The 23,883-nt window shown below is 36.3% G+C and overlaps 1 protein-coding gene across 6 annotated transcripts in view; it reads right to left on the minus strand.

Moving 5' to 3' along the window:
* The window catches only part of Ogdh (oxoglutarate dehydrogenase Nc73EF), a 134,285-nt gene that overhangs the window by 57,435 nt on the left and 52,967 nt on the right, over window positions 1-23,883 (minus strand). For 3 of the 6 annotated variants that reach the window (XM_083134425.1, XM_083134419.1, XM_083134420.1), the window contains exons 4-7: window positions 21,402-21,522; window positions 13,043-13,102; window positions 2,400-2,658; window positions 614-848 (exon numbers count right to left, since the gene is read on the minus strand). In XM_083134425.1, the coding sequence (XP_082990551.1) occupies window positions 614-848; window positions 2,400-2,658; window positions 13,043-13,102; window positions 21,402-21,522 (675 nt within the window). Of the gene's footprint in view, window positions 1-613; window positions 849-2,399; window positions 2,659-13,042; window positions 13,103-15,115; window positions 15,219-21,401; window positions 21,523-23,883 lie in introns of all 6 variants that reach the window. The other 3 variants (XM_083134421.1, XM_083134424.1, XM_083134423.1) reach the window with 3 other exon arrangements.

Consider the following 23,883-nt stretch of genomic DNA (forward strand, 5'->3'; position numbering starts at 1 on the left):
TCAATCAATCAATCTCTCCTCTCTCTCATTCTTTGTTTATTTTTCTTCTCTTCTTTACACTCACTCTCTCTCTTCCTTTTTCCTATCTCTCTCTCTCTCTCTCTCTCTTCTCTTCCTTTTTCACTTCCTCTCTCTCTCTCAGAAAGAAAGAAGAAGAGAAGAAGAGGAAGAAGAAGAAGAAGGAGTCAGAAGAAGGAGTCAGAAGAAGATGAAGGAGAAGAGAAGAGAAGGAGAGAGAGAGAGAAGAAGAAGAAGTTGTGGGCATCCATCTCTCTCCCTCTCATTTTCTCTTCCTCCTCCTCCTCTCTCTCTCTCTCTCTCTCTCTCTCTCTCTCTCAAGTGAAAGATAGATAGAAAGAAGAGCCAGGTGGACTTGTCTTCCGCTGGATGCCATGTGAAAACTTTCAATAACCAAAACAATATGAATGATGCTTTCGCCTACTGTGTTCCTCAAGTTGGTAAAAAAACAAAAACTGAATTCACCAAGTTCACAAGGCCAGTAATTTTAATTTAGTTTGTGCACATCATTATGACTTAAGGCGTACACCCTATATTAGAAAAGTTAAATTATCCACTGTAAGCAGACAAGACAAAAAAAAAGAGAAGCTCTTACATCATCCTCAGCCTCCAAGGCATGGAACTGGGTGAAGATTTGCTCGAGGGGCTTGCGACAGACGTTAGCCAGCACGTTCAGTCGTCCACGATGAGGCATGCCGATGATAATGGATTCAACTCCCAGTTCCGTAGATTTGTCAATGATCTGCTTCATGGCTGGGATCAGGATTTCACAGCCTTCCAAACCGAAACGCTTTTCGGAGGACCATTTTCGAGCCAGGAATGCCTCTAGCCTAAAAAATATGAAGAAAATATTTCAGGGAAGTCACCTAGGAACATTACATATTAATTTTCCCTTTTTTGTCTCTAGATCAGAATGGTATTGTATTGGAAAGTATTGGTTCACATCAGCTGATGCTTTTCTGAAGTCCAGGTTTCTTGCATGGTCTGCAAAATGCAATGGGAAACTTTTGCAGTACCTAAATATATTGAGAATTATGCAAAGTGATATTTATTGAGTTCACCTCATATTAACATTGATAAATATTCTGAAAAACTTTAAATTGTTACAATGTTCAAGCCTTATCAGTAGGGGGCCTCCCCCATGGTGCAGTGGTTGCGTCATTGCCTTGTAATCAAGGGGTCCCAGGTGCGATACCCGGTGGAGGCACAAGTGGTTCGGATCCCACTTTAAACTGTAGGTCCAGTCCCGATTAGCCTTACTGTGCATAAAGTGGACTTAAAACACCAACTCAAACCAAATCAAACCAAAAACCTTATCAGTAGGGCTAGGATTTTCATGCAAATGCATCTTTTCTTGGTAAGGCAGAAACATTGAATAAGTAAATAGAAACGTGTTTTATACGTAAGTGAATTAATTGGGATGCCTTTGTTAGGACATTTTTTTTGCATTTTTTGACCCTTTTTGGAGTAAAGGTCATTTTTTAAACTATTTAAACCATTTAAGTCATTTTTCAGCCTTTTAAAAGTCATCTTATCCATTTTTCTACATTTCGGTGAAAGAAGATGCATTTTACATGCAAATGTAACCCTTTGAAGGAGAGAGGTTCCCGACTCTTGTCTCATTGCCTTCAGCTCAGTTCAGAATGACTGTGTTTAATGAAACAAAGAAATTCTGTGCAGTATTGTTGATACAAGCTGTTGTGTAACAATTCAGCTCAAACAATGTGATTTCCCACTATCAATAAATACATTGTTGCCAGATGGATTATTGTTAAAATAATAAGGGGTACAAAGTTTTGTGCTCTGTGTCGGAAATTTTGTCAGGGAAGCAATTTGCACTTTATGGAATTGAAAATGACTTAACAGCAAGTGATATTGTTCATTTCAAGATGTTCCCCTTGTGTCGGTGGAACTCGAGAGAAGTTTTTCCATGTACAAGGCTCTCTTGTCCGAAAACCAACAATCATTGACTTTTGAAAATTTGCATATGATTTTCGTTGTGTACTGCAACTCAGTACTTAAAGTGTAAAGGATGACAAAAAGTGAACTTTCTTACTTGTACTACCATACGCAATGAACATGTGATAGATACTGTAACATTAATTTGTAATTTGAATTTCTCTTGGTAGTTTATAAATTTGTTTTACAAATCTTTCAGCATTTTTAGGTTATTTTTCTAAATTTATAGGGCATTTTCTTGCATGTATTAGGTCATAAATGCATTTTTTAAAGGTCATTTTTTGGTAATTTTAAGGTCATCAAAATCCTAGCCCTACTTATCAGTATCAGTGGTAATAAATAAGAGTCAGCTCTAGTCAACAACATTTTGAATCACCCTGTATATTCTTAAAAAAGTAAAGAGCTTTGAAATCAAATCTTACCCTGTGGCTCTTGTCAATCTTGCAAGGATAAGTCTCTTCTGGTCATCGTCCATCTCCATCACTCCAGGCGTCTCAAATCTCTTCCTGATCCAGTTGCACTGCTCCAAGGAATTTATGAACATGAACTCGACACCGATGTGCCTGCAATATGCGTTCTCCAATCTGTCCAGAATTTCCTTCAAGGGGAGAGCCTTCTCGTCTTTCCCTCCAATGTATGTCGTCGACGGTAACTTGAATACTCGGTCCATGTCCTTATCCTCTGTAAAATGCGAGCATAAGATGAACAGAATACTATTCACATTATTCACTGTATAATACTTGCACGCATATAAATTTGTGTAAAAACTAAGCTTGAACGTAATAGAGAAAAACCTAGATAAATAAATTATTAACAGAGCTTTGCAACAAAGAATTTAGAATGCATAAAGGATTCTACGTAAATGCAATTAATACAAATAAGTTTTGAATTGATTCATTTGATTTATTTTACTTTGGTTTCCTGCCACTTTTGGCTAATTCAGAAAATGGTCGTGAGTGATGAAATTGATGAACGGACACTCACAAAGAACAGTCATGCTCAAGCTAGGATTTGAACCCAGAACTAAAGAGGTGAGCAATACAAATAGAATAATCAGAAATGAGCTACACTGAACTTACAGTTTATAGTTTGACGTAAGTGAATAAGAGCAACTAAATTAATATACAGTGACAGAATAGTTTGCATTCTATCTTCGTTAAGTGTTGATTTAGTGTAGTTGCATAATACGCCATGATGGAAATTGATGCAGAGTTTGGAAATACTTGTAAGAAATAATGAATCTATATTTCTGTCCATTTAACTAAAATTAGATGCAAGTGATTAGACACACAGATGTGTAAGGGAACTCAATATATTTCTAATGCTAAATCAGTAGTTAAATAAGTGCAAACATCAAAATAACAACAAAATTCCTGCATAAAGCCAAAATTTACATTGTATTTAACCATAAAAGATTAAATCGTTAAACTGAATCCTTCATGAAAAAACATATAATTTATCAGGAATAATTTTTTCTTGCTAATTTTCTTTAAATTAATCTGGTTTGCACTTAACATAAAACAGCCATGCCGTGGCAAGATATATTTTCACATCATTCTAAACTACAAAATCTGGCATGTTTCATGTATTACATGCACTGAAATTAAGGTCAACATATGCAGCAATTTTTATAGTTCTTAAGAGTATTTATTCAAGAATTATACTTATCAATCATATCAATTTCAGTGCCATGGTTTTACCAACATTCCAATATTTATTTCAATTATTTCTTTTTATATTTTAACTTCTACATGACTGATTTGATTCTGAATTTCAGAATAGTACACATTCATGAAGATATTTATAAGACAGTCAATATTTTTTTTTGTATGAAATCACCAAGAAAATATAAAAATCTGTAGTTACGATACAGAGTTTCTGCAATGTGTAGTTCACTAATTGGATTCCTGAAATAAAATTACGTTCAAATCCAATTTTAAGTAAATTTGCAAATATACTTTGCTTATCTGTCACTTTTGACTAGTGGCTTTGGTTTGGTTTGAGTTGGTGTTTTAAGTCCACTTTATGCACAGTAAGGCTAATCGGGACTGGACCTACAGCTTAAAGTGGGATCTGAACCACTTGTCTCTCCACCGGGTATCGAACCCAGGACCCCTTAATTACAAGGCAATGATGCTACCACTGCGCCATTTTTGGCTAGTGGCAAAGCTGAGGATGAATGGTCAGCGATGGCGATTAGGGAGACACGTGAGGAGGCCTACCAGGAACAAGTACACTGCCTAGCCCCCCCCCTCCCAGTTTTTCACCCAATTGCTGCTAAGGTGAATGACAATAAGATGAACTGAAAGAAGTACACATGGGACAGTACTAGGGCTGAGCCGATGCCGATGAATCGGTATCGGCGATACTAGCCGATACCTTTCCGGCAAATTGATCTTTCACGGTGTATGCAAAAATACTGTGAGAGACTTTCGCAGAGTATAATTATCCAGAAAATTATGCAAAATTCAAACTTTCTTTCTCTTTTGCAAAATTTTTTTTACAAAAAACTATATTTTGCGATTACATAACATCAATTTTAATATTCTGAAGCGAATTTCTTGGTAAATTGATTCGAGAAGAATATTAACACACCAATATTGATCAATATTTTGAACAAATTCTAATTATTGCAATTTTCAAGTATCGGTATCAGTGGGAATCGGTAAGAGTAATGGCATCGGCTCAGCCCTAGACAGTACACAATGCAAATCCTACAAAGGATTACACTGGCTTTGGGTTCATGTGTCAGAGCCTTGTTAGTATGCAAAATGCAGTCGAGGTTGTAATAAATGGAAAAGAGTTTGCATTTGGGTGCCTTACAGAAGGGTTACTCCTTACACCTCTGCATTGTTTAGTGCCAACATTTCCAAGGCACACAAAGCAACCATTAATGAATTACAAGAAATTCTAACGGTCATTAAAACTCCCAGATAACCAGTCAGTTCGCTCAACTAGAAATCCTACTTGGGGTTGCTGAAGGGATGCAGGCCCACCCTTTCAAAATCAACCAATGGCAGTTCTGGATATTAGACCCAGAGTTACAGGGAGAATGGCGTTAAAGCTCCAGTTGCAGCACAGCAAGCTGATCAAAAAGGTTTAACCTCCATGGCAATCTCAGTAATGGAGAGGTGCAGGACAAAATGAGTAGAGGGCATCCATACTGAAGGTGATGTGGACAGCGAGGTCTAAATCGACCCAGGTACATCTGCAGAGAGCTTTATTAGTAGAGGAAAGTTATGCAATTTTTTTGACCATCTGAGGGACTAATTCCAACAGAAACGAAACCAACTGCCCCTATAGTAAAAAATATATGAGGAATCCGATTTTAAATATTTTTCTACCACTCTCTGAACTGTAGGTTCGCTGCCATCTTGAAAAAATGGCACCAAAACTTCACCTCGAAAAGTAAAATCTCGAAAACGGTGCATTGTACACGAAACGTGAAGATGACCAAAATGAAAGAGCAGAAAATTTGCAAAATTATGGTTTTTGTTTGATAAGAGCTACCATAAATCTTAATTGAATTTCAAGACAAGAAAATCTCACGACTCTGCATTAAACTACATATCTTCTCAACCCCAGACACTAAAAGCATGAAACAAAAAAACATTCTCTGGAGGAAATCACGATCTATGAATTTGGTCCAGTGACTTTATGATGTAAATTACATAGTCTCTTTCTTACATATTTACTGTTATTTGTGTCATAAACCAACTTACGCTAAATCTAAAAATTAAAGAAAATGTTTGAAGCCTTGTAATTCAAATAAGATTTATGGAACCTCTATCAAACAAAAACCACAATTTAGCAAATTTTCTGTTTTCATTTTGGTTATCTTCACTTTTTTTGTGTACAACGCACCGTTTTTGAGATTTTACTTTACAAGGTGAATTTTTGGCACCATTTTTTGAAGATGGCAGCAAATCTACAGGTCCGAGAGTGATAGAAAAATCTTTAAAATCAGATTCCTCACATTTTTCTTTTGTTTTTTTACTATAGGGGCAGTTGGTTTCATTTCTCTTGCAATTAGTTCACCAGACGACATTATTTTTCCTCAATTATATTATGTGAATACTAACTGTAAGAACTATTGCCTTCAAATAAAAGATGGGGGGTTTGAAACACTGGCACTACAAACTTAAGAATACAGATTTTTATATATTCTTGGTGTTAATAGATGATGGAAATAATGTGCACATTTAACAAGTTCTAATGTTTTGTGACAGATTTAAAACAGACATGTTTCTATAGGAAAGCCCTCTGAAAGAAACATAGACTGAATTAATTAAATTTGTCAAAGGAGGAAGTTTAGCTCCAATTTTTGTCATCATTAACAGATGTCAATATTGACTTAAGTGACTGAAAAAGTGGTTTTAACCTTTTGTGGATGTCTGCTTATATTCTCAGTTGTAAGGTGGAAATTTTTACTACTAACGAGCTTATATCTTTGTTATTTTACATTGCTATTAGACAAGGTGTGACCAAAACTAACTGCATTTTCAAAATTATTTTATGTACTTGCTATACAGCTTAATCTGCTTCTAAACAGTTTCCTCCAGTTAGTAAATTGCTGCTAGCATTTGGAATGCATTCTGGTATGCATGTTGTGTAACACCTGGCAGATCTCTTAACGAATTTTCCTTAATCTCTTCTATGGTCTGGAAATGGTATCTTAGGGTAGATTTCATCCTAGGAAATTGAAGTAAGTTTGCAGTTACCAAATCAGGAGAATAGGAGGGCTGATGCACAGGAATCTTTGTTTTCTTTGTATCAGAAAATTGCTAAAAACATGAAACACTGACTCAATTGAATGCTTGCATAGTAGGCATGACACACTGAATATTGTTTGTAAAGAATCCACTATGCAGCGTTGGAAGCAGAATAGCGAGTATCAATATAATGGTGTGCTAGTTTGAAAGTTCAGTTTGTTTCTTTATGGACACACCTCGTACCTGTAATACTGAGAATGAATTTACTCAGAATCCCTGGTTTTGTAGCATATATATGGTAACCAGATCACCACAAAAGCAGGCAGGCTATATCAACAGGCTAGCAGAAGCAGCGACATCTCAGTGTGGCAAGCATAAAATGACTTCAAGTCATTTGATTATGTAGTAGAACCTTTGTCCGGAGAGTTGAGACACAGGCTATAATTGGAAGTAGAATTAGAATTAATTAGAAATCAGTTTCATGGCAGGTGGTACGCTTGATTCAGCTCTTCCTGTGACCTTGAAAGTGTTTCCGCGAGATGTCACCAGGTGGCAGGGAGGTACATGTTAACACAAGTGTCTTCGCTGCAGTGGTATTGTTCTTGGCGATGATAGAGCATTGGATGTGAAAATCGAGCAGCATGTGAGCATAATGTTTTGTGTGAAGTTAGGAAAGCCAGCCACGAAAACCTGGAACCTTATCCAGAAGACGTATGGTGAGGAGTCATCACGAAGAGCATGAGCGTTTGAGTGTCACAAGAGTTTTGTGAATGGCAGGGAGTTGGTGGAAGATGAGCCTCGCTCCAGGCGGCCATCGACAACCCATATTGATGACAATGTGCCTCAAGATGAAACAATGAACCAAACTCTCTGTGTGAGTGCTTTGAAACATTTGCTGGAGGCAATTAGACGATGATGACCTGACCGATAGGCTTCTTGATAATGGTTTCTCTTGCACAACAACGCACGACCACACACCGCTATGTCTGTCCAGGAATTTATGGCAGAACAGAATTACAGCTCTTCCACACCCTCCATACTCTCCTGATATGTGTCTGTGTGATACCTTCCTATTTCCATTGTTGAAAAGAGCACAGTTGAAGGGGACATGACATAGACACATTGTAAATATCCAGGCGGCCGCAACAGCTGAGCTATGCAGCATCCCAGAAGAGGAGTTCTCTGCGTGCTACCAGAACCTGCAGAAGCATACGCAGATGTGTCAATTCCAGAGGCAACTCAAATAATTCTTGAGTACAATATTTTTGTAGTTATTTTACCAGTCTCGAAACTTACCAGACAAAGGTTATATTACAATTCCTTTCCACATGTATTAATTGATTACTGACATGTGAACTATATTTGACAAAAGTTCACCATTAGAAAAAAAACCTGACAAGTTTTGGCACATTGGAGAATCTCTCTTCAGATTATAATCTTCAAGCTGCATTATACGTTGTAACTAAATATACTTCACTATTGAGCATATCATTATTTCAACTTTGTTGCCAATGAACATGCATCATGCAGACAAGCAAGTTGAAATTGAAGTATAGTTCCAAGTAGTTTATTCCAACGTTGTTGACCGAATTCTGTGTCTAGAAGCACATTTTGAAGAGACTTACTGATAACTGCAACTTTCATGCAAAAATATTTTTTTAAAATCCCACCTATATATGACTACGTGAGGAGATTAGGTTGATCAGATTTGGTGCTTCTAGCATTTAGTTCAAACATGCATGTTGTATTACTACAATTTGATGGGTCTGCATTACCACTTCTATTCCATTGCATGTGTGTCGATGTTTACCAACCTAATAGAAAGCTTCAGACAGAGCTTCAGTTTACAAAAGTGCCAGAATTTAACACACCTTTTAAGTTAATTTTTCAGAAAATCATACTTTGTGATACTTACAAATGTTATCTGATCTTAATAAAAAAAAAATGTTTTACATTCTCTTAAGATTTAAAATTCATATCTAGCAAGGTTAAATATTCAATATTTCTTATATTATCCTTTCCATTATCATTATCAAGTAAATCACCCAAATGAATAATTTCTCTGTAAATTATTGATTGTGTATATCATTTAAAAGGTTTCCACATGTATCAACTGATAAGTGCATGATAACTGCTTGACAAAAGTTCACAGTTACAAGTGGCAAATTAGTTCCTATAAACTTTAAGCTTAATTTAACGAGTTAATCACGACAATGTGGATGAATGAACTGATGAGATGCAAGATGGGACAAACACGTGTCTTAACCAGGATTAGAACCTAGGACCTCTGGCTTAGTAGCCCAATACACGGACCACTCCACCACGGAGAGTGGTGGCAAGAAATTTAAAACACACTAAACACTGACCATAAAGCAAAACTGAAGCTTTAATTATTCAAGTTGCATTGCTTTCCTGACACTTTTTTTTCTAATCATGACGATGACAATGCACGATTGTCACAAAGGAACACAAATGCCCAAATCGTGAGTCTACCACTCAACACCCTTGACCACTGATACAACTAAAACTGGAGCTAGCATCCTCCTTTGAATCAGACAACAACATTCATATTAATAACAACAAAATGGTTATAAATTCTACTCTACTCAAATTCTTGTTAATGAATATACTTACCGCAGTTTCACAAAATAAAACACACATGTTAGTACTAAACAACCTACTAAACAAACACTTAAATTTCTAGATTAGGTCAAACCTACATTTTGGAGGAACTGTTCAAACCCTCCTGCAAAACACTATAATTGAAGCTTACATGCAAAGAGATTATTACATTTCTTATTCTAAAAATGCATGATTGGTAACTTGTACCCTTCTAATGCCAATGTTACAGCAAATTGAAAAAAAATTGTTCCTCAAATTCGCCAAAACTCCAATTTTATTCCTCAGCAGTGAGAAAAAGTTAAATGTTAATAAAATATATATACGTTATACACTTTGTTTTTAATCTTTTATACTACTTTCAACCTTGTCTTTCAATGAACATGTAACTGTTGTTAACTTCTTTTCCCATTCTTGAGAGAAAAAAACAGTAGCTTTGGAAATTTGTAGAGCAATATTTCAGGTATTGGTGTGCTTTATGCAAGGTATGTTATAATGACAACATGAGACATGGAATATATCTCATTTCATAATACAAATATTTTTAGGGCTGTGTTGATAACCATATATTGGTATTGATGTCGCAAAACATTGGTTTTATGTAAATTGATCACAGATATTTTCTGTTTGTACTTTTTTAGTCAGCTGTCTGCAACTTTTGGCAAATCACGACACCCATGCTCTGGTCAGGATTCGAATCCAGGAACTTGGGTGACAGATCAAAGTCGACCATGGTGCCAGTTTTCCAGTGCGTGGGTATCTTACAAGGTGCTTAAATGCAGTCACCTACGGCTACAACTTACACTGTGGACATATTGTATATAACTAGGTTTGTGTATTCTTTTATTTTATAATTAAGACATTATGATAATAAATAGTTGTGGCATTATGAAGGGAGCAAATTAAAATTGAATTTAATTGATCATTAATAGCTAGGATCCCTGATTTTCCAAACTGAAAAATTTAGGAATTTCAGTTGCTGAATGCACAGATGTTGTTTACCATGTACATCTTAGAACTTCCCTACTAAGTACATAATTTAATACCACTAATTCTTCATCCTCAGTTAAAAAATAAGGTCAGTATATGCAATTCGATAAGCAATTTTGAGATATGGAATGTTGATGTTTAACATTGTTACTAAAGAAATTTTATTAACTGTAAAGTGTCAATAGACTGTTTGCCAACTGAGAAGTTCACAGTATGGTACATACCGGCAGTTAATCTTCCATATGCTACACATGCACCACACCTGCCATTTAATATACAGGGAGGGTCTTTCCAACATTACAAGGGTTTATTTACAAAGAAACTATTACAGTTACATCTGCATGGCTTTTCCCCATTGTTCTAGGTAGAGGCTGAGTTAGTATAGAAGGCGCTGCAATTGCTGAACTGTAAATGGCGCCAGTGCAGGACAAAGCTCAATGTGCTTTATGGTATTATGACACAGTCATCGATTTCTGTAGAGCGAAATTTTAGGATGGAATATGGACGAGCATTACAAAAGCATTGTTGCATGGTATGACAAGTTTAAGGAGACTGGAAGTGTGCTTTCCCGTCCCACGAACAGGGTGACCATCCATCAGTGAAGAGAGTGCCGAAGCTGTGCAACAAGTGTTATTGTAATAAACATTTGTAATGTTGGAAAGGCTTTATGGCCATCCTGTTTATATTTAAATGGCAGAGGTGGTACGTATGTGGCATGTGAAAGGTTAAGAATTGCCAGTGTATATAATAATTATTGTGAAATATTTATTGCTGTACGACCACATTTGATATTTGTAAGAAATAAAATTTTGTTGACAATTTTCTGTATTCCTATTTTCATTACCACAGAAAATTCAATAAAAACCTTTTGCTATGTAAATGGTACAGGATGACAGTTCAGACTCTAGCAATGACAAATGAGGAATTCTTGAATAATTTTTCACTGTTTACATAGAAAATGTGGAGAAATTAGCAATTGAGACAAATTCAAATTCCTCTGAGATTTTGTGCAACATCAATAATGTGCTTAGGATGTACAGTTACTGGTAATTAAACTTGCAACAATTGGAGTTTATTGTGGTGTGAAAAATCAAGTTCCTTACTGATAGCCTATGTTAACACAGTACGTACTTCTGAACAAGAGAGAAAACAAATATTTAACAAACTTCTATCTCTGATTAGATCTATGCACTACATCGTACACGTTTTAGCAATGCACACAGTTACTATCTAATGTCAACAAACATTGGTAGTGAAAATATAGTATCCAAGTTTAATATAAGTAATTAACGATTATAATAATAATCTAATATCTTTCAAAATTAGCAAAACAGTAATTTTAATCATATTGATTCCATAAGAACAACTTCAACGAATAAGTTAAGAAGAGATCAACCTTTCTGTAACAAATACAGCGCAAAACTCTTTTAAAATTTGATGATAGAAATTCAGGAAACTTTCCTTTCTGATACATAGTAATAGACACCCACGTAACGAAAATAAGTAGAATCCTATTTTAATCTATAATAGGGTGTGTTTAATTGTAAATCAATTTTCGTTAACTTGTTTACCTTTTGTTTACAAAATAAATGTAATGAAGTAATATATCAGCTAATTCGAGTTTGTGAAAATGCTGAATGTTTTTATCTACGCATTATACTGTATGGCAGCTTGATGTATTTATAAAATCATAAACACAATTTTAGCTACTTTTATAAATATAAATGAATAATTGCATAATTCAAATTTAACTTATGCTTCTCGCTAAATTATGAAGAATGTAGCATCATCATTATTTATAAGAATTTCAATAACTTTAATACTTATTTCTATTTAATATTTACAATATTACAAAAGAATAAATGTGTTACAATCCAAGCAAATGAAATGAAATTTTATCTTCATGCAAAATTATCTTCATGCAGATGGAAGCTAGAATTTCACACGGGCACTTACTTTTCGTTTGTACCCTATGAACATAATGTTTAATTTAACTGCATAAAGAACATGTACATACATAGTAATAGACACCCACGTAACGAAAATAAGTAGAATCCTATTTTAATCTATAATAGGGTGTGTTTAATTGTAAATCAATTTTCGTTAACTTGTTTACCTTTTGTTTACAAAATAAATGTAATGAAGTAATATATCAGCTAATTCGAGTTTGTGAAAATGCTGAATGTTTTTATCTACGCATTATACTGTATGGCAGCTTGATGTATTTATAAAATCATAAACACAATTTTAGCTACTTTTATAAATATAAATGAATAATTGCATAATTCAAATTTAACTTATGCTTCTCGCTAAATTATGAAGAATGTAGCATCATCATTATTTATAAGAATTTCAATAACTTTAATACTTATTTCTATTTAATATTTACAATATTACAAAAGAATAAATGTGTTACAATCCAAGCAAATGAAATGAAATTTTATCTTCATGCAAAATTCGTCATGCCGATATCCCACTGATGCACAGAAAAAGTCAAATTATAAGTGAAATATTTTATTAAAAAATGAAATACATTTGTAAAAATCCCACTTTACATAATACATGCAAGTATTGATCATGCTTACACTAGAGAAACCCTTCTCATGCACTTTTAAGTGTTAATATAAATTATGTATATACACAGAAATGTACAGGACAAACACACGCACGCATATACAAGCATACAAAATTTACTTTATTTTTTTTTTACTTAAAACAAAATAGGTTTGCAGGGTGTTACCTACGTTTACAGATGCTTTCCACTTTCTCCTGCAGGCCAGAGTAGCTCGTGCTTACCACCCTACCTAAAGACACAACAACAATAGAGTCTACTCTACAATGCACTTAATAGAGGTATATCTCAGAAGCTGATGACCCCGAAAATTGAATTTCAGTTATTTCAATTTCCTTTCTTTTTCTTCGTACTTAAAACTACAGTGACACTTCGATTTTGTGTTTGACCAAGGTGAAAATGTAAAATGTGGAAGAAAAAAAATTTAAACTAATATTTAGCACAACAAGCCTTGAGGGACAGGGCTTATCTACCGACCTCGTTCGCACATGCCTCGGCAGAGGTAGGTAATCGTTCAACTACTTACGGGAAACGTACAGTCAGCATGACAAACCCCCGGTTGTTGTTGCAGGTTTCCATCACTTGGTTAAAAAAAAGTAAAATGCTCCCCTGTGCTTTGCATCATGCCATGAAGGTGTATAGGGAGTGTGGAGTTAGGGCCGCACAGTTTCTTGATCTCGGCCGAAGGTGTGGGTGATGTCATCAGCACCACACTCCTGACCGCCTTTACCCTCCAGTTTCCTCCAGTTACACACTTTACATGATGCTGGGTGGGTGCCGGAGCCACTTGAACAGGTGGGAAAAAGTCCCGGTTCTCCCCCACCCGGGAATCGAACTCATGTCTCTTGCCTGGTAGTCGAACACCCCAACGACTGAGCTACCGCAGCCTGGTTATGCTACTCATTTGTAGTTCCCCAATTTCCTCATGGTGGGTGGCCACCAGTCCCATACACTTGCCGAAAGTTGCTACCCCCCCCCCCCCCCACCCAAAAGACTTGAACCTGCGCACATCCTGTAGCTTGATGCCATAGACCGCACAGCCATTTGCTTTACTAGGACCATGAAAATTAAAGGTATAATGCAAAAGTACTACTGTATACCACACATTTTTTCTTTTTACTGAAACCTGAAGAGTTGACAACTTCCGAGAAGCTTCACTAGTAGAATAACTTAAGGATGAAAGGTGCAGTTACCTTCACGAAAGGTAAGTAGCTGAAGGAGATTGAGATCTGTGTGTTCTGGTGGCAGATGGAAGCTAGAATTTCACACGGGCACTTACTTTTCATTTGTACCCTATGAACATAATGTTTAATTTAACTGCATAAAGAACATGTACAGAAAGAAGAAATGTTAATGAATAATATGACAAGTTCAAGTTGGTGTTTTAAGTCCACTTTATGCACAGTAAGGTTAATCGGGACTGGACCTACAGTTTAATGAGGGATCCAAACCAATGTGTGCCTCCACCGGGTAATAAATAATAATACGACAAAGCAAAATAATGTTCGAATCAGCAAAAGTGTTAAGTTAAAGAGAGCAGTTGTTTTATTCTGTATAAATAGAGAGGAATACGAAACCCATTTATTCATGATTTTTTTAATATATACAGCTTCATAATCAACATAAAGAGATGCTTGCAAATCTCAAAATCCTCCTTATGCTCATGGAAAAACTTTACATATACACAAATCAAATTCTATCAATGTTCTGATATGTAACACAAAAAGAGGGAGATTAGGTTACTTTTAAGCTGACTGTAAAATCAAAAAGTACATGTACAATAATATCAAAACATTAATGAACACATGTACAATTCTGATTAAAAATTTACATCATCAACATCTGAGATAAACCTTTTCAAAAAAAAATATATATTTTGAATCAATACAATACCCAACAATGACTGAGAAAATAAAATTTATTTTATCAAGCAAGATAAATAAACAGATGTGCAACTTTAAGTCAAAAACAAAGGAATTGAAAAAAATGAAGTTTCTTAAACAAATAACACTTAGCATGGCAATTACGAACCAATAGTGTTAGCCACATTAGTACAAGGCAATGACATGTATGAACAGCCAACATGCTTTCTTTCTTTAAACTAAATTTAATACTTTTTTTTATTAAATTAAAAGAAGTGAGACTATGGTACATGTTTTAACCAAATCAAGTACAACCGTGCAAAAAATAAGCACGTACATAAAAAGATTACATCATGTATAACTTTTTTGTACATTTGCCTTACCAAAAGAATAGTGACTATAGAGCAACTCTGGGGGATGTCTGTCATCCAAGTCGGCACTCGATATTCCAAGAGGATCCAGCTCCGCGATATGATGACCTCGGATCTGAAGATAGACGAATGAAGGGTGTCCAAACCCTATGTATGATCTATCTACATCGAATCACACGCAAGCGCACACACATTTCACACACACCTTACTACTAGTAACTACACACACTATTATTGTAAAAAAACCAATCACCTAAGTGTGAATAACCAGCCTGGTGCAGTTAATGGCATACACATATAGGAATCAAAGCATGGTGCAGTCCTTTTAGTCCCATTCTACAATGTGTTACATCGTACTTTGTACATTATACACAGCAAACTTTATAGTTCTTGTGACATTAAGTTTCGAGCACAAAGGAAATATTTTATCGTCAAAATCTATTGAAATGTGTTGGCTTGATCAGGACTCCAAACTGTGTCTTTTGCATATTGTGCCACTGTTCTATTATCAAGTAGGGATAACCATATCTGGATAAAATTTTATCCAGATTTCAAATATCCAGATATCGGATATTCTGATATCTGGATATACAGATTATCCTGGTAGCTCAGTGATAGAGCAATGGCATGTTATGCCAGACCCCTGAAGTTCGAGTCTAGTCGAGCCTGTATTCACTAAATTTCATAGTTTTCTTATGTTTCCATCCATACCCAAAATATAGCACAGAGGTATGGTTCAATACATATTGTATTTATTTTTAAAGTAGACAATATTTTTCCATTTCAGGAGATTTACCAACTTTAAAGCCCCACAATTAATTTAAACACATACATAACAATGCTTATCAACAATTATTCAGAAACAAGAGGACCTGTAATCCTGTCCCAGGGTTAACTGTGGCAAGAATGAATGATGACATAGATGAGGGAACAAGGGCAATGAAACGTGCATGTCCTACCTGTGATTTCAACACAGGACCGCTGGCTTCAAGCACGTCACTTAGCCGTGATGGCTGGTTCAGAGTTAGAACTCTAAATGCACAGTTGGGGCCAGATCAAGGCAGTTTTCACTCCTAAATAGCTTCTAAAATTGCAAAATGCTTCAAGTATCTATGTAACTTACAAGTGAAAATACAGTTGAATTTTTCTCCTTCCTCCTTTAGAAAGCCTAGTTTTGCTTCTTTCTCACTTGTGTTGCACTTCCTTTCAATCAACGGGTCTCACAAGGGAGGTTATCTAAGTGTACCCCTCCGATTTCCATGAAATTTTACAGGTGTATAAAGGGGCCCAAAGGAAGAAATAGTGTTTTTTGTATCAGCTAAAAAACTGTTTTAGGGGGCAACCCCCCCCCCCTCAAATATCAAAATGAGGACAAACTGAAGTGGGCATTTGACCCCTGTGTCTCCCTCCGATTTTGATGAAACTTGGCAGTTGTATAGAGGGGCCCAGAGGCTCAAATATCAAGATGAGGACAAATTGACGTGGGGATCTGACCCCTGTGTCCCCCTCCGATTTCCGTGAAATTTGGCACGTGTATAGAGGGCCCCTATGCACCCTGTTTTTTTCCTATGCCATATTTACGTGGTTTCAGGGTCAGATCCCCACTTCAATTTCTCCTCAGCTTGACATTTGAGGGGGGGGGTTGCCCCATAAAACAGTTTTTTAGCTGGCACACAAGAACACGTATTTCTTTTCTTGGACCCCTCTATACACCTACCAAGTTTCATGGAAATCGGAGGGGGACACACAGATAATCTCCCTTGTCAGTGGATGTGCACTACAAAGATCTGAATTCCATTTTAAACTGGAGAACCATTCATGATTAGCCTATCTAAATAAAACGATGATATTCTTGAATTCGCTTTTTAGTCCACTTTATGCAAAGCAAGATTAATCAGGACTGGGCCTATAGTTTAAATGGGATCCGAACCACTATGTGTCTCCACCGGGTATCGAACTAGGGACCCTTTTACCACTATGTCATCAGGACAGCTGTGCTGCAATTTCTCTTACATTCTGTAAGTCTGGCTCCTTGAAATTAATTTCTAACTGCAATAACTTGTCTTGACAAAGCTGTGTAAGGTTTTGTCCAAGACGTGTTTCGTTTAACAGTATGGTAATTTAGATAACACATGTTGTGTATCATTTTGTGTACAATGTGAAAGCAAACTGAAGCAGAGATATTTATTCTGAAACATGTACAGATATTTCTGTACAGAAGATTTTAGTTGTGAATTAATCCTTCATGCCTACTGGTTGCTTGTCTGTGTCGATTACAACAAAATTAAACCACTTCAAGTAGCACAAAATAAAGCAGAAATTTGTGTTCACGGTGCTACAAGACTGCCAAACAGCAAGGTGTTGTTCCCATGATTTTTTTAAATGTCATATGTCTGCCTTTTTAGGCTAATTACAACAATGATGATGAATGATGATTACACAAAATTAATGAAAGGAATAGATATAAAGGAACACTTATGTCCAGGCCAGAGCTCAAACTTGGAACCCTCAGTAGTACCAAACGTGCTAGGCCACCACAATGATCATGAAGACCTGCATCATGTAGCACCACCAGAAGGAAGAACCACTGTCATGTAGCACCACCAGAAGGAAGAACCGCTGCACCTGCACCAAACCAGTATATACCCAAAGAAGCCAAAAGAAACAAGGCAAAAGGGATTGCTCTTTGAAATATCATAATGGCAAAGATTAATAATCTCATGTTTATAACTAGACTTAGATTTGGTTCTACCTCTCTAGGTTGTTATGATGAGAAAGAATAATGATTAGACGAAATACATAATGGGACAAACACTGACACATCCATGCCTTACTCAGGGAACAAATCCAGCACTCGCAGCTTCGTGGTCCACTACACCATGGAGATTGGTCGCTGGATGTGTCAAAATATTCTACTTCATTCCTCTGTTCATTCCTTTCTGTTTTGGTTAATTTACCTCTTGCCTTAATTGTGTCAATGAGGATGAATTATGAACTGAAGATATGGATGATGAACATCTGGCTTCATATCATGTTATGATGACCAATTTCTCAGGGCATAACTTTTACCAATGTGCAGTTTCAGAATGTTTTCTTGAACAATAAATATATTTGGACATAAATAATAACAGAAACACGATGTACTACATCTACAAAGAGGAATTACAGGAAAGAAGGTATTGCCAGAGTACAGATAATTCTACAAGATCCACTAGCAGGCTAGTAAAATACTGACCAGAAAACCAACTAAAAAAAAAATCATCATGATAGATGTTACTTCCAACACTACGTAGACTATGTGAGTGACATACTTTCCTTATATAAAAAATATATAAAACTGTGTACCTCAACTACATACATTGTAATCATTCAGCTTTTCTTGGCAGACAGAAAAAAACAAATAAGCATGATAAAAAGATGGTTCCATCTTTAATCTTTACCTCTGGCAAGTGTAACTATACCCACTGGCCTAAACTCGAATACTCACTAACACTGAAGTATGTGATATAAACCTGTCCTCGGGACCTTTGCAGGGACAAAAACCTGTCCTCGGGAGTTATGAACGGACAAAAAAAAACTGCCCACCGGACTTTTGTGAAGGAAAAAAAAAACCTTCCTCTGAACTTTTGGGACAAAAACCTGTCATCCTTGGGACTTTTGTCGGGATAAAAACCTGTCATCCTTGGGACTTTTGCGGAGACAAAAAAAACCTGTCCTCGGGACTTTTGCAGACAAAAAAAACCTGTCCTCGGGACTTTTGCAGACAAAAAAAACCTGTCCTCGGGACTTTTGCAGACAAAAAATACCTGTCCTCGGGACTCTTGGGACAAAAACCTGTCATCCTTGGGACTTTTGCCGGGATAAAAACCTGTCATCCTCGGGACTTTTGCGGAAACAAAAAAAAAATGTCCTCAGAACTTTTGTGATGACAAAGACTTGTCATCCTTGGGACTTATGCTGGGACAAAAACCTGTCATCCTTGGGATTTTGCCGGGATAAAAACCTATCATCCTTGGGACTTTTGCCGGGATAAAAACCTGTCATCCTCGGGACTTTTGCAGAGACAGAAAAAACCTGTCCTCGGAACTTTTGTGATGACAAAGACCTGTGATCCTTGGGACTTATGCTGGGACAAAAACCTGTTGTCCTTGGGACTTTTGCCGGGATAAAAACTTGTCATCCTCGGGACTTTTGCAAGAACAAAACCTCTCCAGAGGACTTTTGCAAGGACAAAAACCTGTCCAGAGGACTTTTTTGCCAGAACGAAAATCTGTTCCAAGGACTTTTGTTGGAACAATATCCCAGAGACTTTTGCAAGGACTAAAACCTGTTCCAAGGACTTTTGTTGGAGGAGTGGGATATCTTAATAATAAAAAAAACTTGTGTTCCTGTATTTTACAGAACATCTGGGATCCATACGTGAGCCACAAACTTAATGCAGTATGGCACAAGTAGAGTAGACAGTGTAAACACCTAACGAATGGAAGTTGATAATAAAGCCTACAAAATAAGAAACTAATAGAATACTAAGGTTACCAAAATACGAAAATTATCCAAATACCGAACCAAATAAATGAAAATGAACTGCACCAGCAGAGTAGTCTCTGTTACTCAAACACATGCACTACAAATGTTAAGAACTTTAGTAAAGCAAAAAAAAAACTATACAAAAAAACTGATATCAGCTACTGAAACTAAAATTTCTGCACTTTGTTCCTAATAAGCAAAAGCTAATCCTTTCATTAGCATCACTACCAAGATGGTGTAATGTCGTACAAATTATTTTCTTTGGTTTTTTATATCGCTTTTCCACCCCTTTGGGTTAATTGTGATGATGAGGATGAATGATGAAGTGATGAAATGCATTTGCAATTGAATGCAAATTTTATTAAATAAAAACACTAATAGTTGAGTACAAGTGGAAAAAGTAATGTTTTAAATCCACTTCTGTGCTTGTAGAAGCAGGACTAGACCTACGATTTAACGTGGGATCTATATTGTTTATTTATTAGAAGGTCATTAGTCACTATACTGCAGGGGAGAACATAAATAGAATTAAGTAATATTTTCATGTGATATTTTGCAGCATAACTGGAACTCAAAATATGGAAAAAAAAAAGTCTATTTTTTAAACTTTTGCAATACATAAAGTATTTCTAATATGCCTTGATAAAGCATTTTTATAATAGCAACCAATGCATCTCAACTGAAAAATAACAGTAAGATAACCACAGTTGTTGGATATTTACATGGCAAGCCATAATAAGTATAGTATCTTGTACACTTAAGTTATGTCACTTTGTCCCTCAGGAAGCATATTAGAAGAAAAAATATTTGTATGTTCATCATGGTATAACACACCTAATAATAACCACTGCGCGACAGCCCTATGAGAGCCTTGGCTTACCTACCGACTGCTGGTCTCCCTCCCACACTGTTCCTCCGTCACCTGTTATAGCGTGGAGATCTTAGACCAATATTGGGGTGACGGGTGGTCAGCCCGACGAACCCCCAGCCATTGTAGGTCTTCTCGACCGGGTTACCGCTCACTCATTCGGAGCTCCCCAATTTCCTCACGATGGTGGGTTGCCACCGGTCCTATACGTAGGCCGAATAAATTCCGACCAGAGCCGGATTCGAACCTACGCCGTCCCGCAGCGAACAATCTCAAGACGAGTGAACGCCTTAACCCGCTCGGCTACGGAGGAGGACGGTATAACACACCTAGTAATGAAATTATAAAGAAAATTCTTTGTGATCATCTTTAACGTGTTGCAACAAGATGCTTATTTTGTCAGATCACATGAATTATAATTGCAAATGATGAAAAACTTATTGTTAGAGAAAATATTAAAACATTAAAATTCTACACGCCATAGGACAATGGACAGTTAGGTTCTACATGCTCATAAAACACACTACATTTACTGCTAAGGAACAACTAAAATAAACTTAAATACAAAACAACTAAAAGGAACTTAAATACAAAACAACTAAAATGAACTTAAATACAAAACAACATCTCTAAACAAATATTCTACCACATTACCTCTAGATAAGCTCATGACTATCAACACAACAGTTCCGGATCACGTTCTCACATAGCAATCGGCACTTACCTTCTTCTTACAGAATAGAAAAACTATCCACACAAAATTAGCGTAAGGCACCCTACATACTAGTCTTCCTTGTACAGAAAACCGAAAATACATGATGTAATATTGTACTTGCATACTCATACTGCTCTTTTCTTTCCACCAACTACATCGAAATAAGGGAGGCTGTAAAAATCCCTTACCGAATGAACTCGCAGCCTTCTGACCTGGGTCAGACTTGCCCTCACCCATCCTGTAGGGCTTGTACGTAGTAGGGTACATAATTTCCAATGGGTCTATAGTCGCCAAGAAGTGACCCTCAACCTATTTGCAGATGTTGCAAGGAGAAGCAGTGATTTCAAAACACAGGATAAATCGAAAGAAATGAAAAAAAATATATATTTAAACAGCAACTACCATCATGCACAAAAACTGCACTACTAATATTTCCTTTGGAAGCATAAATTATAACTAAATATATATATATGCTAAATTTAGGGCTGAGCTGATATAAGTTTGATCAATACCGATGCTTGAAGACAAAATTTTAAACTTTTCAGAATATTTATAAATGTTAATACGTTAAATATTTTGTTGGAACTATACAATATCAATAACAGAGATTAACTTTAATATATTAAAAGAAGTTTCTCGTGCATATAACATCGTGCCATGAAGGTACATTGTTGGGGATGTGGCTCCACTTATTCTTGATCTCGGCCATTTTGGAGGTGATGTGATCAGCACCAAGCTCCGGCCACCTTTACCTGCCAGGGTTGCCCCCGTACCCAATGATTTGAGGCTGGGTGAGCACCAGAGCGGGGACAAGACCGGGAAAATTCCGACCTTAGATTAGCCACTTCAGGAATCGAACTCTGGTCTCCGACATGGCAGTCAGTATATTAATAATCAAAATATTTTTAAAAAAAGCTGCCACTTAATCACACAATATTAGTGTACAATGAATGTAAATTGTGGATTCCACAAGACTTTCACGATATTTAGAGTTTGTGGAATTGTCACATGGCATTTTGCACATACCATGAGATAAAGATATTCATGAAAATATTGGTGTAATTCTTGACTAATACCTTTTGATATCAATACATTGGTATCGGTTCAGCCCTAAGTAAATCATAATTATGAACCTAATTTGCAAACAAAAGTAAATTCCCAAACATGCACAATCAATACCTGAAAAAAAATATCATAAATCAGGGACAAACGCATAAAGCTTAATAGAATTTTGAGCAGTTCACAGAAAAGACAGTACATTCAAGAGCATGGTCTGAAATCAATTACCAATGTCAAAAGAGAGCAGTCATGACTGCTTAGTCTCCTAATCAGGTGTGCTTACGGAGTGCACGCAAAAATCTTTAAACAAGTCATGACAAAAATTACACAATTGCAATACATCATTTTGTGTTTGTGTTCTTGTTACTGCTACTTCGTGCTAATGGCACGAAGTCAAAGATATGCCACGTCAAAGATAGTAGCTCTACTACCAATATGGACATGGTTTCCACTCATTCCATAATAGCACATTTCGTAGCTTTCCAGACCACTCTATGATGATCGAGGCTACTAATAAATGAGTGTTATTTCTTCAACTTTGCACGTTAATCAAACCAAATCCAATATGTAAGGGAATAAACATGAATTAATCTATATATATAAAAATGGATGTATGTGTGTATATATGTATGTATGTTTGTTCTGGCATAACTCTCGAACGCCTGTAGCAATTTCAACCAAACTTGGTACACATATGACTTACAATCTGGGGGTAAGACAACCCTGGGACCCCTAGGGGTGGAGGTGGGAAGGGGGTGACATGTAAAAATAATCGAAAACGACCGATATTAGTGTGGAATCCATAGCTTTTAGTTACATTATACACTATAGTTTGAATTCAATACTTTTGTGTCTAATAGAAGATTGTGATAAGTAAATACCCAGGCTACTCCGGGTATCAGCTAGTGAATTATAAGTTCTGAGTGTGTTGGCACAAATGGCCATTTTGAACCCTTCAAAGTGTACAAGGAAAATCCTCTTATCTAAAACTCTTAACTTAAAAGTTAAAAAAGGGGTGCAAAGAGTCCCTTGAAAAGGGTTAAAAGTGCAAGGTTGTAATGGGACCTGCACAGGACGTATAAGACACATTAAAAAGGTAAGGAAACACTAAAATGCTTCCTCATAAACAGTGTAAGAGGCCTACTCTTCTCAAAAACATTTGTTAAAACACTGTCATCACATCCCAAAAGGAACGATAAACACTTGGGAAGATTTAAACTTTGAGGAAAGCAAAATCGGGCACAGTCGAAAAGAATATGCCAAACACTAAAAATAGCATTACATAGGCAACACAGCAGAGGGTCCAACAATGACCATGGGTGAGACGGCTGTGCCCAGTTCGAACTCGCATTAATATGACCTATTTTTTTATATTTAATGTAGCTTACAATTTGATATTTTTATATTGATTTATATTATAATATAGAGTACAAGGAATGCCATGCACCAATAGTGGTGGCTTGATAGCATTATGCTTGTTCCCAGTTACGTCGTCCCAATCTTGCTACATGTCTAAAAGGGAGCAAAGAAACCAGTGGCGTGCACAGGGTTTTTGAAAGGGGGGTTATGTATATTTTATGTAGTGGTCAGTAATCATTCTGCCATCTTCTC

Source organism: Lepisma saccharinum, chromosome 13 (genome assembly GCF_977018435.1).
Source record: "Lepisma saccharinum chromosome 13, izLepSacc3.1, whole genome shotgun sequence".
In the NCBI taxonomy this organism is placed as follows: Eukaryota; Metazoa; Arthropoda; class Insecta; order Zygentoma; family Lepismatidae; genus Lepisma; species Lepisma saccharinum.